General features: G+C 54.4%; 2 protein-coding genes across 3 annotated transcripts in view; one reads left to right on the top strand and one right to left on the bottom strand.

Moving 5' to 3' along the window:
* Positions 1-127: 127 nt before the first annotated feature.
* On the bottom strand, positions 128-14,980 carry VAMP7 (vesicle associated membrane protein 7). Of its 2 annotated transcripts, none has more exons than XM_038122661.1 (8): positions 14,925-14,980; positions 9,924-10,079; positions 8,276-8,333; positions 7,634-7,771; positions 4,681-4,771; positions 4,339-4,406; positions 2,755-2,847; positions 128-1,883 (listed from the first exon to the last, which is right to left on the bottom strand). In XM_038122661.1, the coding sequence occupies exons 2-8, from the start codon at positions 10,067-10,069 to the stop codon at positions 1,815-1,817; spliced, it is 663 nt and encodes a 220-aa protein (XP_037978589.1). In that variant the 5' UTR covers positions 10,070-10,079; positions 14,925-14,980; the 3' UTR covers positions 128-1,814. The 2 variants fall into 2 exon arrangements, with proteins under 2 accessions (XP_037978589.1, XP_037978590.1); XM_038122662.1 differs by lacking the exon at positions 14,925-14,980 and adding an exon at positions 14,658-14,861.
* LOC119694961 (DNA-directed RNA polymerases I and III subunit RPAC2-like) overlaps positions 14,980-16,584 on the top strand; it is a 3,739-nt gene continuing 2,134 nt past the window's right edge. Inside the window, exons 1-2 of the mRNA XM_038122663.1 lie at positions 14,980-15,065; positions 15,755-15,852. Coding sequence (XP_037978591.1) covers positions 15,030-15,065; positions 15,755-15,852 — 134 coding nt within the window. The 5' untranslated portion in view covers positions 14,980-15,029. The remainder of the gene's footprint in view (positions 15,066-15,754; positions 15,853-16,584) is intronic.

Here is a 16,584-nt window from a genome sequence, read left to right as displayed (position 1 = left end):
ACAACTTCTGCAAGTCCTAGAGGAAATCCAACTCCCTCATCCCAAAGCACGAGCCTGCTTCCAAAACCTCCCCCTGCATCAGCACAGAGCATTCCTAAGGTAGGTGTTCCACAAAACTATGGAGCTCTGCTATCTGTACAGGAATTTTATTGAAATCAAGGTAATGGTTTTTTACACTAATGCCTCAGTGCATCCTTGAGAAGGAAAGGAAGGATTTTCTTTAAAAATTGTTTGTACATAAGACAAGAAGTCATCCAAATGAACATGGTACAGCACGATCCCTAAAACATGCACAGCTGGACCTGGGGCTGCAGGAGCAGGAGCTGCAGGGAGGGGGCTCCACCTTTACATTCAGAACAGAAAGAAGCAGGTGCCAGTAGCCACTGGCACTTCATGGATATCAAGATCCAATCGCCCTCGGTTAAGCTTCAGCCTAGCAGAAGACAAATCCAAAGGAGCTACTGTTCCTAGGAGATTGTAACTCTTTACCTGGGCCCTGCTGGGAAGCTCTGTGGTCAGTGCCTTGTGGGAAGGAGCAGCAGAGCCACCACCCCACCCTGCCAGTGTCACCAGGACCTCATGGCACCAACTCGGTGCTTCAGCTCAGGCACCAAAAGAAGCCTCCCCTTCCATCCCTCGACTTCCCTGGGCCAAAAGCAGATTCCTTCTCCCCTGAAGCGTGTTTCCATTTTTACCCTGGGAAAGGAGCCTCTCAGCTCCAGGACAGAAGTAGCCCCAGCCCTTTGCCAAGCCCCAGCAGCTCCAGCTCCTCAGCCAGGCCTGGCTTGGGATGGAGATGTGCAGCTGGCACAGAAACAGCACCCCTGAGCCTGCATTTGGTTCCCAGCCTTGGGTTTGGTTTGAAATCCTCCCAGAGGAGAACATTCATCCTCTGGCAGAGCCTTTCTCCCTCAGACCTTGGAGAAAGTCACCAGCCACCAACTCCAACCCTTCTCTGTCCTCCAGTTTCAGTGCACACCTTCCAGGAGAAGCACAAGCAGCAGCTCCCTGGCACCTCAGCGAACCAAATTGGCCCCAAATCCACCGTAGCCAGTGCCAGAATTATACTATTGCAGTCCACCCTCCAAAGAAGAGCAGGAGAAATCATCTGTGAGGAAGCAGATCCTGAACCGTGTACACCCGGCCCCGGTGCTGTGTCTGTTCAGCCACCAGCTCAGGGGGAGATGAGGAAGAAGTGAGGATGAAGAGGCAACGGTTGCACACACTGAGATGACCCCACACCCTCCTCCTGCCTGCAGGATCACTGCAGGAACAGGGACGTGTCCCCAGCAGCAGCACCTCCACCTGTGAGTGCACAAAGCCCAGACCCCTTTTGTACCTACCAGGGTGACACCGTGACCTCCCCATGGTGCAGCACTGGGAGCCACCAGCTGTGGCCAGATGTGCAGGAGGGGCTCTGTGGAGCCCCAAACCCACCTGTCCCTGTTAGTTTGGCTCAGCCCACCATGAACCTCCTCTGTGGGACAGCTCCATCCCAGGTGGCAGAGCTGCAGCCACTCCTGTCCCCACCCAGGGGAAGCCACACGGACACGGGGCCAGCATGCACAGAACCCTCTGCAGGGGTGGCATTGGGACAGCAAAAGGAACACAAAAATCCTTTCAAGTAATTAACCCAGCCCACTCTTGAGGTCACAGCTGCAGAGCAGCGACCAGCTGGGTCTGTCTGTGTGATAAGGCAAAAAGTCTGAAGTCCTGGAGGGATGGGAGGTGGAAGGTGGCAGTGGTGACAGGCAGGAGTCACTCTGGAGGTTCCTTCTTCACACTCTGCCTCATCTCCTGGTGAGCAGCTCCAGTTACTTCTGCACACAGCTGGGCCAGGCCAGCCCGCCACACACAGCTGACAGGATGATGTACAGGATCACCTGGGCAGGGAAAACAGGAATGCCACAGGGAATTAGGGATTCCCAGCGTTCATTGACTGCCACAGCACAGACCTGGAAACCCCAGGTGGTCAAAGCCTAGAAGAACCTGTCTAACACCCTCCTGTCCCTCCACATCCCTGCAGCTGAGAAGTGTCCCCACAGAGGTGACAAAGTGCTTCCCACCCTGACACTGCAGTTGCTCCATCCACAGTCCTCACAGGTGGAGAGGAACTGTCACACCAAAAAAAGCCACTTCAGAGTCACAGAATAAGATCCCACCAGGACTGAGAGCTCAAAAGCCACCCCAGCTGCTCCTGGGGCAAGCAGGGGCAGCTCCTGGACATGGTGCTCCCATCCCCTCTCAGAGGGTCACAAAGGTTGGAAAAGACCTCTGCAATCATAGAGTCCAACCTTTGATCACATCCCCCCATGTCCACTAAACCATGTCACAAAGTGCCACATCCACTCATTTTCTGAACACCTCCATGGTGCCCCCAGCACTGCCCTGGGCTGACAGGGAAGGAATTTTTCCTAATATCCAACCTCAACCCCCCCCAATGCAACCTGAGCCCATTTCCCCACTTGCCTGGGAGAAGAGACCAATCCCCTCCCCATCACAACCTCCTTCCAGGTGCCTGTAGAGCCAGAAGGTCTCCCCTGAGCCTCCTCCAGGCTGAGCCCCCCCAGCCACTCCCTGCAGTACTGCTTGCCCAGGCCCTTCACCCTCTCCTCATACAAGCCCATCAGGAGGCACTGCCCTGGTTCTGCCCTCCCAGGCAGAGCTGGGCACACAAAGATCCCAGGACAGCAACAGGGGTTTGGAGTTCCCAGGGGTTCAGCCTGGCACAGCAGCTCCAGGCTCCACACTCACAATGGACACGATGACGATGACGATGGTGAGCTTGAGGTTCTTCATACACATGGCTCTGGCAAGGTTCCTGCTGGTGGTTTTGAAAGTGACTGACTGCAAGAAAAAACAAGGAAAATCCCAGGATGGACTGGGTTAGAAGGGACTTAAAGCCCATCCAGTGCCACCCCCTGCCATGGCAGGGACACCTCCCACTATCCCAGGCTGCTCCAACCCTGTCCAGCCTGGCCTGGACACTGCCAGGCATCCAGGGGCAGCCCCAGCTGCTCTGAGTAACCTGTTATGGAAAGCTTGTCCCATCCCAAGTGTCCTCTCTGTACCCTGCAATTTCACACATTCAAAATAGGGTTTGGGCACCAAATGATCCCAACCCCCCCAGGCTGGGTCAGTGCAGCCATTCCCACGGCCATTCCCCCACAGCTCAGGCAGGATGCACCTGCCCCTGGAAGCAGCCACTCCAGCAGCTCATCCCACTGGGTAGTGCCAGCTTCTCCTACAAACCACCCTCCTGAGGCTGCAGCAGGCAGGAACCACAGCCTGAGAGCTGCAGTTCTTCCTTGGAGCCCATTCCCAAGGTGGGGAACACCAGCCCTGGATCTCCAGGGATGCTTCCTCCTGGGCTGTGGACATTCCCACTGAAGGATGTTCCATCCCTCCAGCTCCCTGTGCTTTCCAAAAGCCTGCACCCCCTGCGACAGGTCCTCCATGAGCTCAGCCCAGCTGCTGAAGGAATTCCAGTCCCTTTCCCTAAAGCTTTACCTGAGCTTTCAGCCCTGCCACCACCCGAGGACAGGGGAAGGTGTGATCACCTGGGAGCTCCTGGACTGCTCCCTGCTGGATAAACTCCAGGCATCTCTGCTGCCCTCCAAAGCAGGAGGGCTCTGGGACAGCTCAGGGATGTTTGGATCCCCACAGCCACACACAGGAGCTCCTGGCACTCTCCCAGCCTGAGGACTGGATGCCACAGGAGCTGGGCACCAAGCCAGGATGCTGCAGAGGAGGATGCTGAGCCAGGGCCAGGGATTCCCAAAGGAAAGACAAAAAGCTTCCAGAGTGCACAGCACTTTGCTAGATAACTGTGCTTTATAATTACATTAATTTGGGTTTTTTTCAGTCTTCACTTCCTCAGAAACACTCCAAGAAGCTCCAGAGTCTTTAAAGATTATTTAGATGCAACAACTCAGCTTTTTTAATTTTAAATCAGCCACACTTTCCCTGCTGGTATCAGAACAACTCCACAGATGCACATTTTCCAGTTTATTTGCATCCAGCTGCCTTCAGCCAGGCTGCCAGGGAAGTGTAAATTGTGATTTAATCTCTCCTATCACTGCAGATAATGAGAGAGTTTTCCCTGCCTTGGGCACAAGGGATGAGGACAGGGATGTGTCACCACTGGCTGTGGCACAGGGAGCAGGGGGAAGCTTTCCCAAACTGGGAAGCAGCTGGGAAACAGCCTGGAGGGGGAAGGATTCCCTGCAGGTCCCGATTCCTCTGTGTCCTTTAAGTGTCTCCAGGTGCTGTCCCCACCTCCCTGCTCCCTGGTGCAGTACCACATCTTCCCCACTTCCAGGATTTCCCCAGGCTCACCGAATCCACGAGATTCTCTGTTTTATCAATCAGCAGCTCCAGCTTCTCTCCTCTTTGTGCCACAAGGTCTGGAGAAAAGAGACAAAAAATCCAGCTCTGAAGGTGAAATCCCAGGGCAAAAAGCTGCTCCCAACACCCAAGCCAGGAGCTCCTGGCTGCAGCTTCCAGCCTTCCTGGGATAACCAGGGCCTTAGGGAACAGCCTCACATCACACAGGCTGCGTTTTGGGATTGAATTTTGCTCAATTCCAGATCTCACCCTCTATTTTGAATGGACAGACTTGGCACCAGCCAAAGCCCAAATAAAAGCAGCTGCAGAGAGCATTTCCCAAGGAAGCAGTACCTATGTTCCGGACCATGATCCCTTTGAGTTCGTCGATCTGGGCTTGTGTCTCTGCCACCTGGTCTGGGCCCTTGCTCTCTGAGTGGTATTTCTGCAACAGAGAACATCACGTTTTACTCCTTGAGCTCTAAGAAGAATTTATTACACTTGAGATAGCTCTGCTACTCGGAACGTTATAAAATTAGTAGGATGGTTTTTGAGGTCACGTTGGAAACAGAAAAAGGTTTAATAAAAGGCAAAATAACAAAGCTCTTATAGAGAAAAACTTGAGTTAAGAGTACAAACTTCTTACTCCTGTTAAAACACTATAAAAGCAATTATTTCTTTTGTTTTCTTTTTTTAAAGTAAATTACTCAGGCGTGACCTCTTGGCTCCTGTCTAACTGGGTAGCTCTAGGTCTGAGGTGAAGTCTTAAAGGTCTTATGAGGTGTCTTTTTACTCAATTGAGGAGAGAAACTTTTGGGCTTTTTGCCTTTTTAAGCAGACAAAGAATAATTTGGTCACTCCATCAACAGGGGGCACATTCCTACAAGAACAGGCAGGGAAAACAGGAGCCTCAAAAACCAGGAGCCAGGGAAAACAGGAGCCTCAAAAACCAGGAGCCAGGGAAAACAGGAGCCTCAAAAACTAGGAGCCAGGGAAAACAGGAGCCAGGGAAAACAGGAGCCCAAGAAGCCAGCAGTTTGGGAACACCACACCAGATGTTGAAGGTGGCCAGTTTGAATGGCCTGACTGCTCTCCCCAAAGGAATGGAGCAGCCAGGAGCCATCCCACATCCCAGAGCCATCCCAGAAGATCTCCCCTGTCACCTCCTGGGTACAGCTGAGCCCTCACTGACAGCTCTGCTGCTGCCAGCCCCTCTGGTGTTTATCCTGAGCACCATTCCTGTCATCCCTCCCCCTCCATCCCCTTCCTCTCAGACTGTCCCTCCAGTTTGGGGATCCCAGGGATCCTCGGGTGCCTGCACAGCTTGGGGTGGCTGAGAGCAGCACGAGCCAACACCAGGTTAAAGGAGCCTGAGTGCTGGCAGGATCCAAGGCCCAGTCAGCATCAGGGAACTGAGCTCTGCTATTCCTGCATGGATTTTAGTCACTGTTCACACCACAATAGCTCTGCTCCATGATCACCCACCTAGCTGCTTAAATCCTGATTTTCTTCTGGTTAAGAGTTCGATTTCTGACAGCACAGGGAGCCAGAGTCTGACACTGCCCCCCTCCCCACCTGGGCAGTCACAACTGATGGTGACAGCACTAAATCCAGCAGCTCCTCCACCTCCACCTTCTCCTCAGGGGGAGATTCCCAGGAAGTTTCAGGCTGGGCACTGTCAAAGCTGGGCACTGGTTTTACTGGAAGCACAGCCTCCCTCTCCAGGATTATCTGAGTGCTGCACTTGAGCTGGGCCTGGATCTCTGCCTCACACAGGAACCTCCGGAGAACATCCCAGCAGGGAATGTCAGCCCTCACATCCCCTGGGATCAGAGGAGGGAAGGGCTCTGTCAGCACTGAACTCCCCTCAGCTGACCCCTGGATCCCAGCAATGTGGAAAAGCTCAGGCAGGCAGCTCCTCCTGTGCTCAGGGAGATGGAAAGGCTGGGATTTCAGAGGAATATCAGCCCCATGGCTCCAAAGACAGCCTGGCTTTTCCGATAAGGCTATTCCAGCTTATTCCAGCCCTGAAGAGCTTATGAAGTGATGAGTCAGCACTTTGGGTAGTTTCAGTCCCCACACAGCAAAGCCTGGTGGAGAGGAAAAGCTCCTTCCTCAGATACAGGAAGTTTATCCTATTCATTATGCACTGGCATTGTTATTCCTTGCTCTCCCCCTGCTGTAGAAGGCAAGGAGCAGCTCCTGGAATGAACTCCTGTGACTCTCCCTGCTCCAAACCACCTGCACAGCCCCAGATTCCAGTGCAAACTTCAGGCAGGAGCAGCGCAGGTGCAAATCCTCCCTCAGAGCCCAGGCCTCACTCTGCAGCCACCACACACCTGGTACAGCTGGGACTGCTCCACAATCCCTACTCTGGGGAGGCTTCTGCTGTCCCCACAAAAGGCCCCTCCTCCTCCAGCTGTGACACCCCCAAACCTGGCCCTTCCATGGGATAAGCAGCAAAAAAGCCAAGCCCTCCCTGGAGAACAGCCCTAGCAGAGCTCTGAGAGCCTGGGGTGAGAGCCACGGACCACAGGCTGGGGACAGCCTAAAGCCACCATTCCCAGGACACCTCAAACCCCACTGTCCTGGATTGCCAAGCAAATTGTATTCTATTTGCCATCTGTATGGCAGCTGCCTGCTGTTAGGTGGGCAGTTTTCCTTATTTTCCTTATCTCTTCCACAACTACTCCTGTCTCCAGGGAGAACATCTGCTGATAACAGGCCATTGAACGTCACTGCATGGCTGATAAGAACTACAGCATCCCACTGGGAGATGCTCCACCCAGAGGGAGGAGCCCAGCATTCCCACATGGATATAATCTGGAACACCAGCACGGCTTTTCTCCACTGGATTTCCAAGAGGAACAGTTGCCTCTTCCACTGGATCTTCAGAGGAAGACTACACCTTTCTCCAGGATCCCTGCTCCAGCAGAACCAGCCCTGACACTCCAGGAGGCCTGCAGCCACAATTCCAATGGCACTGCTACCAACACCTGACCCACACGGTGTCGGGTTGTGCTCTGACTCTGCCAGTGTTGCTTTAGTTTACTGCATTGTTTATTTTATGTTTTTATTTTCTTCCCTAGTAAAGAACTGTTATTCCTGCTCCCATATTTTTTGCCTGAGAGCCCCTTAATTTAAAATTTATAGCAATTCAGAGGGAGGGGGTTTACATCTTCCATTTCAGGGGAGGCTCCTGCCCTCCTTAGCAGACACCTGTCTTTCCAAGCCACGACAGCCCCCAAACCCCACCCGAGGAGGACTGCAGGGGAAGCTGGGCTGGCAGGGAGCAGCAGGGCCTCACCAGCTGTGCAGCCAGCACGGAGGAGAACTCGCTGTTCATGGCGTAGGGCAGGGCGGTCTGCGCCCGCGAGCCGTACGTGGTCTGGAACCGCTTCTTGATCTCGTTCAGGAACGTGAAGGCTCGGGAGCGCTCAAAGTCCTGGCAGCAGAGAGCACAGAGAGTCAGGACAGCAGCCTGCAGCGCTGGGGGCTGCAGCTCCACCTCTGGCTGTGACACCGGCAGCCCCAGGGCTGGGCCAGCTCCACTCCTGCACTCAGCGGGAGGGATTCCTGCAGCACTTCCAGAATTCAGGAGCACCAGGCAAATTCAACTGGCAACTGGAATGGTCTCTGCACCACCAACCCACTGCACTGAGAGAGAAACTGGGCAAAGCCAAGAACTTCACCCCAAAACTCCCAATCCACAGGACTAGAAGGTCCCTCCCATGGCAGGGTTGGAATGGGATGGTTTTGAAGGTCACTCGCAACCCAAACCATCCCACAACTCCAATCTGAGCTCCAGGCTGAGTTCAAAGCTGTAACTGAGGTTAGAGCAGCTCCAGTGGGAGAAAAGACACCACAGAGCAGCCCCCACTAACAACTGCCCCATCAAAACCAAAATTCCCCAATTTCCCAGGGCCGTAGCTGTGTCCTCAATACTCACATCGTCTGTGATGCACAGGTAAATGATCCTGTCCTGGCAGATGTAATGGAACAGGTAACTGCAGGGAATTGAAAGGAACAAACAAAACATCATTGGAAGCTGCCACATTTTCAGAACTTCATTTTCCAGAAGCCACTGCTGCCTGTGGGGCCTTTGGGGGCTGGCAAGAGAAAATCCCAGTTATTCTACAGAGCTGGGACAGATAAACATGTCCAAGGTAAATGTCCAGGGAAGTGAGGCTGGGGCACAGGTCTCTGTCCTGAAGGGCTGTTCACATTAAAAAGTTCAAAAATCCTTGCACATCCAAACTCTCCTGGAAGGAGTGAGATGGAACTTGTCTGGTACCGCCCTGCAGAGTCCTCAGAGAGGCCAAGAAGGACCCCCAACAGCAGAGAGAGAGTAACCCAAGAACTCCTGATGCCAGAGGGCTGCTTTTCCTTGGAGATTTATACAAAAGATACAGAAGTTCTTAAAACCGAAAAGAACTCATTAAATTAATTTAAAGAGTTGAAAGTTCAAAGAAACTCAAGTTTTTCGTGTTTCAGAACAGGATGAATTATCTTGGACAGAACCCAGGGAGTTTCTCAGCCCATAGGCTGGGAGGCAGAGGATCCCTGGGAGGCTCCAGACAGGAGGAACAACTCCAAGTGCTCATTGAGCTTCACAGCTCCCACATTCTGCCCAGTGACCTCCAGAAATGCACCACAGCACTCCTGAAACTCGACTTTTCACTTGGCTGAACAGCACTCAAGGCAAAGTTATTTTAAAGGAATAACTTAAAATATTAAAATTTCTCCTTAAAATTCCAGGAGAGAAGAGCTGCAGCATCCAAGGCGTGTCAGGCTCCAGAGCAGGCACTGCCTCCAAAACATCTCCCACAGGGACTGGCTGTGCTCCAGAGCATGTGGGAAGCCCAGCCCAGTTCTGCATCCTCAGAAAAGCTCTGAAACAACAGCTTGGGCACCAGAGAGGATCAGCCATGCTGACAATTCCAAAAAAAGAGCTGGAATGGGCTCCAACACCTCTAAATCTGTTTTCTCCACAGATGTTCTGGTTTGTTCCCATTGACTCACCCACTTCCCACACAAAGGAAGTCACAGGTGATGAAGCATCTGCTCCCTATCCTACCAACACTGACCGAGGGTTCAGAGAGCTGGGAAAATCCAGGAGAAACCCCTCTGTCCTGCAGGCTAGATTTGGGGCAGCTCAGGATGACTCCATGTGCTCTGTGAGCACAGCTCCTCTCAAAGCCCCCAGGATCTACAGGCAGCCCAAGAAGGGTGACAGTTTCACTTAAAGTCACATTCAAGCCTCAGAAAATCCAGGGGAAGCTTCCAGAAGCCAAACTGCAAAGATTCCACAGCTTGGCACCCTCCAGCTCACTTTAGAATTGTATAAAAATGGAAAATTTGATTTTGTATCAACTGCCCTGTGCTGCTGCTGGAGCTGAACTCAAATCCTGGTTATGCTGCAGAGCTCTGGGGGACAGAAGTAGCTACTGAGCTGGTGGCACATTCCATCAAATGGGAATTTGGGTGGAAAATAACTTCAGAATCACAGAAAAACTCCCAAACACACCCCACCCAGTTTCTCCCTGCCCTCATGCATCCCCACAAGTCCCCCAGACCCAAGGAGAGGGGTTCCTCACCTGCCATGGGAATAGGTCAGTTTGTTGTTCTCGGATGGGATTTTGGCCAGGATCTGCTCGGTGACCTCCAGGAAGTTCCCCCCACACCAGGCGTGCTTGGCCAGGATGGTGGTGCCCCTCGCCACGACTGCAAACAGGATGGCCATGGCTGCTCTCCTGCTTGGGACAAAACAGGGTGACATCAGGAGTGGGGGCACCTGCGGGGTGGCAAAGGGACCTGCACAGTGTCCCCTGGCACAGGGAGCAGCACGCGGGCAGGACTCAGCCAGGACACCACAGCCACAAAGTTCTCTCATTTCCCCTTTTAGGCTCTGCTCACAACAACACAAAACCCTCTAGGAAAAGGGTTTTTATCAGCTCTGTGCCCTGTGAGGGTGGCAAAGCTGAGGCTGCCCAGAGAAGCTGTGGAGCCAGCATCTCTACCTGAAGAGCAACCAAGGCACAAACCAGACCCAACAAGTTTGTGAGGATGAAAGAAAACTAAACCTTGGGTAAGTCACATTAAATGCTGCTCACAGCAAAGGGCAACCCCAACAGGGTGCCCAGAGCAGCTGTGGCTGCCCCTGGATCCCTGGCAGTGGCCAAGGCCAGGCTGGATGAGGCTCGGAGCCACCTGGGGTAGCAGAAGGTGCTGGGAGTTGGAACTGGATGAGCTTGAAGTTCCATTCCAACCCAAACCATTGTGGGATCCCCTAAATCTCCAGAGCTGGAAAAACATCCCTGCTGCCACAGAAAGGGACACCGTTAATCAGCTCAAGTATCAGCCCATTAATCTACGGCCAGAGCCAGATCTAACACACGGAGCACATGTCAGAGCCCAGCTGGGACAGCTGCCCCGCTCATCCTGTGCATCCATAAGCCTCTTTTCTGCTCAGGAAGCACTTAGGACAACTTTGGACCCTGCAAAACCCAAAAATCTCATTTTTCACTTTGTACTTAGGCCCTACTTATTACCTGCTCTGTTCTGTGCCTCGGCAGATCTGGCAGGATCACAGACCTCTCCTGAACCCCCCAGGAGAGCTCTCTGGGAACAGCCACAGAGCAGGAGGGCTGGCTGAGCTTCTGCATCCAGATTTTCCATCCCCCTGGCACTGTCTGGTGAGAATTAGGGATCTCTTCTGGATTAACAAGGCCATGAAAGGAGATCCAACCGCCACCCCAGCAGGGCTCACCTGGGCAGGCTGAGCCCCACAGATCCAGGCTTGGCCAGCACCAACCAGAGCATCTCCAAACCTCCCACAGGCCCGAGCCCAGCATTGGAGGGGAAAAGGATAAAGTCATGGATTTACTCACAGGACAGACTCCACACAACCACCTGGGAGCACTGCCAAGGGGAACAGAGCCATGGAATGGCTGGGGTTGGAAGGGACCTCAAGACCACCCCCATGGCAGGGACACCTTCCACTGTCCCAGGCTGCTCCAAGCCCCAGTGTCCAGCCTGGCCTGGGACACTGCCAGGGATCCAGGGGCAGCCCCAGCTGTCCTGGCTGTCAGGGTTGTCCTTCCCTCTGCTGTGAGCAGCATTTAATGTGACTTTTCCAAGGTTTAGCTTTCTTTCATCCTCATAAACTTGTTGGGTCTGGTTTCTGCCTTGGGTGCTCTTCAGGCAGAGATGCTGGCTCCTGCAGGAAGCTTCCAAGGAATTGCTTACTCCTTTATGTTTCAGCTCTGAGTAATCTCCACTTTGGCTCATTTTCAGGCTGAAATACTCCTGTCTTAAATATTATTGTGACTAACTCAGCCCAGGGAATTTACTGCACCCTCCTGTCCCTGCAGAGCCACTGGACACAGAGGCTTTGGCCAGCCCAGGGCTGCCCCAGGCCCGTGGAGCAACACCAGGGCAGAGCCTGGAATCACAAACGCCTCTTGAGCAATCAGCTGAGTGTCCAGCACCAGGAAACCACTGTCTGCTCCTGCAGTCACCCAGGAGCCACAGAAAAGAGCAGCTGCAGCAGAAAACACATCCCAAATCTTCCCCCTGCCCTGCAAGGACAGCTGAGACTCAGGGTACAGAACCCACACACACACACAGACACCTCAGCGCCCTGAGCAGAACAAATGCAGCCCCAGCTGAGGATTGTGGAGTGGTTTAGACAATTCCTACAAAACTCTGCTCTTTTAACACTGGATATTGGTGGAACCTGAGGTGACACCTCAGCAGCATCAGTGAGGTGGCACTTGCTGGCACTGTATGATCCACAGCCCTCAATTCCCTGAGTTCCTGGCTCTCACCTCCCTCGATTCCCACCCTTAATTCCCTGAGTTCCCAGTCCTGACTCCCCAGATTCCTGGCCCTCGCTGTGCTCAGGACACAGGAGCTCTGTGCCTGGCAGTAACACCAGCCCCAGCTCTGAGCAGAAGGGGTTAAATGAAGTAGAAGAGATTAACCAGGAGCATTTTCTTCCCTGAGCAGCCCCGTACCAGTGTGCTACTCCTGCTAGTAACACAAATCTGTTAAACTGCCACAGAATGTCCTTCCTCAGCAGTTAGAGGAGTCAGGAACAGAATCCTTCAAATCAACCCCTCTGCAGAGCTTTTTTTTCTATCTGAACTTACAATATTACACAGCTGGAAGCAGCCAAGACCAAACCTTCCAAAAAGGCACTGCAAGATGCACGAGCTGATGTCTGAGGTCCCTCTGGGGACTGAACTCCGACATCCTAGAAACACAGAAGGGTTTGGCTTGGAAGGGACCTCAATCCCACCCAGTGCCACCCCTGCCATGGCAGGGTTACCTTCCAGTGTCCCAGGCTGCTCCAAGCCCTGTCCAACCTGGCCTGGGACACTTCCAGGGATCCAGGGGCAGCCACAGCTGCTCTGGGCACCCTGTGCCAGGGCCTGCCCACCCTGCCAGGGCACAATTCCCTCCCAACACAAGGGCACAGGGAAAAAAAAGCACAGAAAAACCCTCTCAAGGAACATCAGAAACACAGGCTCAGTCCCGGCATGATGTTTACTACTCCTGTAAGGATGATTTACTGTTTTCCAGCGACTCTTCTGGCCCAGAAGATTCCCAGCTTGGTGCCAGTGAGCCATGGAAGGTCCCTGCCTGCACTTCCAGAAATCCTCTTAACAGAAAGCAAAGGGCACCACGCTGCTGTTTAAGCGTGGAACAAGGGGAGGTGTTGCAACCCAGTGAGTTGCAAACTGCTGCAATAAAGAGATCGTTTGAGCAGGGTGAGCTCAGCAGAAAGCAGCCCGGGCTTCCCTTCAACCCCTGCTGGGCAGCTTGAAAAATCATTATTCCATTACAGAATATTCCACCGTGAAGCCCTGGGGCTCTCCTGTTCATTTTGAACCTGAGAATTGCGACATTTGTGCTCCAACTTATCCCAAGCTCAGCCTCCCTTCTGCACACAGAATTTACTTCAGGTTCCCCCACTGCATCACTACGGAAACAAATCACCAAGGAAGTCAATCCACGTGCTCTTCCAGCCCCATCACCTTTCCTGGAAGCAGCATTGCAGGGGGATAAGGACACACAACACCACAGTGATCGAGTAAGCAGCTCTCTAGAAAGGGAACATGTGCAGCCCAAAGCATGGAATCAGGGAATTGTTTAGGTTGGAAAAGCCCTCCGAGAGCACCAAGTCCAACCATTCCCCAGCCCTGTCCCCAAGTGCCACATCCACATTTAAATCCCTACAGGAACCACCGCCCTGTGCAGCTGTGCCAGGGCCGGACAGCCCTTTCCAGGCCAGAATATCCCACCTAAACCCCCCTGGCACAGCCACATCCTGTCATCCTGTGGCTGCTCCCTGGGAGCAGAGCCCGACTCCCTCCAGCTTCCCCGCGCCCCCTGCCAGCACACCTGTGGTTAATTAATTAATTAACTAATTAAGCTATGCAGTGCTACATCCACAACACCGTCCACTCCCAGACACACCAGTAACACCTCAATAAAATGCTAGTAATACATGGGTAGGACCCCAGTGACAAGCCAGTATCACACTAATAATACACCAATAACAGCCCAGTCACACACTAACAATACCCCAATAACAGCCAAGTATCACACTAACGATACCCCAATAACAGCCCAGTAACACAAACGATACCCCAATAACAGCCCAGTAACACACCAACAATACCCCAATAACAGCCCAGTCACACACTAACAATACCCCAATAGCAGCCCAGTCACACACTAACAATACCCCAATAGCAGCCCAGTCACACACCAACAATACCCCAATAGCAGCCCAGTCACACACCAACAATACCCCAATAGCAGCCCAGTCACACACTAACAATACCCCAGTAGCAGCCCAGTCACACACTAACAATACCCCAATAGCAGCCCAGTCACACACCAACAATACCCCAATAGCAGCCCAGTCACACACCAACAATACCCCAATAACAGCCCAGTCACACACCAACAATACCCCAATAACAGCCCAGTAACACACCAACAATACCCCAATAACAGCCCAGTCACACACTAACAATACCCCAATAACAGGCCAGTCACACACTAACAATACCCCAATAACAGCCCAGTCACACACTAATAACATCCCAACAACATACTGGTAACAGGCCAGTAACACGGCAGCAACACCCCAGTAATGCAGTGATATAACATCCCAGTAACACCCCAGTGACAGCCCCGGTGACAGGCCAGCAGTGCACTAATAACACCCCAGTAACACGGCAATAACACGCCGGTAACAGGCCAGTACCACACTAACAACATCCCAGTACCATATCAGTAACAGCCCAGTACCGCACCAAGAGCACGCCAGCCCCAGGCTCGCAGCTCTCCCGTGACGCGCCCATAACACCCCGGCAGTCGCCGGTCACCCGCTGTGCCCGCCGTGCCCGTGCCCCGCTCCCGGTGCCGAGCGCGGCCTCCTCCCGCCGGCAGCGCCTGCCGCCCGCAGGGCTGGGGCTGGGGCTGGGGCTGGGGCTGTGCCCGGCCGGAACCCCCGCACACAAACCCCCCTGCCCGGCCCTGCCCTGCCGGGGCTCCGGGCCGCCCCGGCCCCCCGCGCTCACCGGCGCTCCCGGGCCCCGCCGGCCCCGCTCGGCCCCGCCCGGCCCGGCTCGGCCCCGACGCGTTTCCGGCCGCGGGGCCGCCGGGAGCTGCGGCCCGGAGCCGCCATGGCCGGCAGCGGCGGCGCGCCCGCGCTGGAAACCGTGAGGGGACACCGGGAACCGGGGGGTGGGATCGGGGTCGGGGTCGGGGGGCCCCGCTCGCTCCCTTTCGTGAGGTGGAGCGGGGGGCAGCAGCGGAACAGCAGCCTCCCGTTGTGCCAGGGGAGGGTCAGGTTGGATATTAGGGGAAATGCTTCATGGACGGCGCTGTCCGGCCCCGGCACAGCTGCCCAGGGCAGTGGTGCAGTGCCCGTCCCTGGAGGGATTGCAAAGCCGTGTGGATGTGGCGCCTGGGGACGGGGGTCAGTGTGGCCTTGGCAGTGCTGGGGAATGGTTGGACTTGGTGCTCCTGCAGGGCTTTTCCAACCCCAGCGGTTCTGTGCTTCCATGGTTCTGTCGTTCCCAAGCCTGTCATTCCCTCTCGTCTGGTGGGGTGGCATCAACATCGGGACTAATCATGTCAGGGTGGCTCCAAGGGACACCCTGTCATCCTGTGGTGAACAGCAGCAGGTGGAGGTCAGGACTAACCTGGTTTATAGCTAGGTGGAATTTTGGAGCTTTCTCTCCTCTCTGAAGGTGTTTTGGTCCCACAGCAGCACCAGAGGTGGCCCAGTGAGATCAGCAGCCCTCCCAGCTACTCTGGGAAGCTGAGCACGGGAGCTGATCTTCACCCTTCAGGTGTCCCTGACCTCAGGGAGGCCACAGCTTCTCTCCTCTCCCACTGGTGACAGATCCAGGCGGATGGGACGGACGGGAACTGCGTCACGTTCGTGCTGCACGACGAGGATCACACCCTGGGCAACTCCCTGCGCTACATGGTCATGAAGAAGTGAGTGGGGCCTCTGAGGGACCTCCATGCCCTGCTCTGGCCTTCTCCTTCCAGATCCACACCTCAGCTGTCACTGGGATGAGGCAAACGATCCCAAATCCCCTCTGTGCAAATCCTTCCAACCTTTCTGTCAGACATGGAGCCCTGCTCCCACCTGCTGCTCCTCCTTTTCCTAGTGCTGTGTCAGGACTCCAAGAGCACCAACGGCCCTTAAAGGGCCTGACCAGCCTCTCTTGAGCCTCCACCCACACCCTCCCCTGCTCAGGAACACAAGCTTAGCACAGGGCTTTTGGTCCCTCCTGAGCAGCTGGAGGAGTAACTGGCTCCTGGACTCCGTTTGCTGCCCAGAGAGGCTGTGGATTTCCCATCCCTGGAACTGTCCCAGGCCAGGCTGGATGGGGCTTGGAGCACCCTGGGGCAGTGGAAGGTGTCCTGCCCATGGCAGGGGGTGGGACTGGGTGGCCTTTAAGGTCCCTCTGATAAATCACTGTGACAACACAGAAGAAGCTGCTGGCCAAAGCTGGGGACAAAGCTCCAGCACTCAGCTCAGCTGGAGGGAGAGGCCCTGCAACATTTTGGGAGCTCCTCCAGTGCCCTGGACCACTCAGCCTCTTCCAGCAGCAGAGCAGCAGCAGGTTTGGTTACAGAGAGAATTGCAAGCGTCCGGGATCCTGTGTTTGGATCTGCAGAACTGGCACTGCTCTGGCTGTGGTGCCAGCACGATGCCAGCCG

Source organism: Motacilla alba, chromosome 4A (assembly GCF_015832195.1).
Source record: "Motacilla alba alba isolate MOTALB_02 chromosome 4A, Motacilla_alba_V1.0_pri, whole genome shotgun sequence".
NCBI lineage: Eukaryota > Metazoa > Chordata > Aves > Passeriformes > Motacillidae > Motacilla > Motacilla alba.
Note: the sequence above shows the minus strand (reverse complement) of the source record. Positions and strands in the feature narration are given on the sequence as shown.

Bases quoted from the DNA above. Each gene is read 5' to 3' on its own strand.
- VAMP7 (XM_038122661.1), bottom strand. From the start codon at position 10,069: ATGGCCATCCTGTTTGCAGTCGTGGCGAGGGGCACCACCATCCTGGCC. The intron at 8,334-9,923 runs GTGAGGAACCCC...AATTCCCTGCAG, and splicing joins CTGACCTATTCCCATGGCAG to TTACCTGTTCCATTACATCT. The intron at 4,407-4,680 runs GTACTGCTTCCT...TCTTTTCTCCAG, and splicing joins GATCATGGTCCGGAACATAG to ACCTTGTGGCACAAAGAGGA.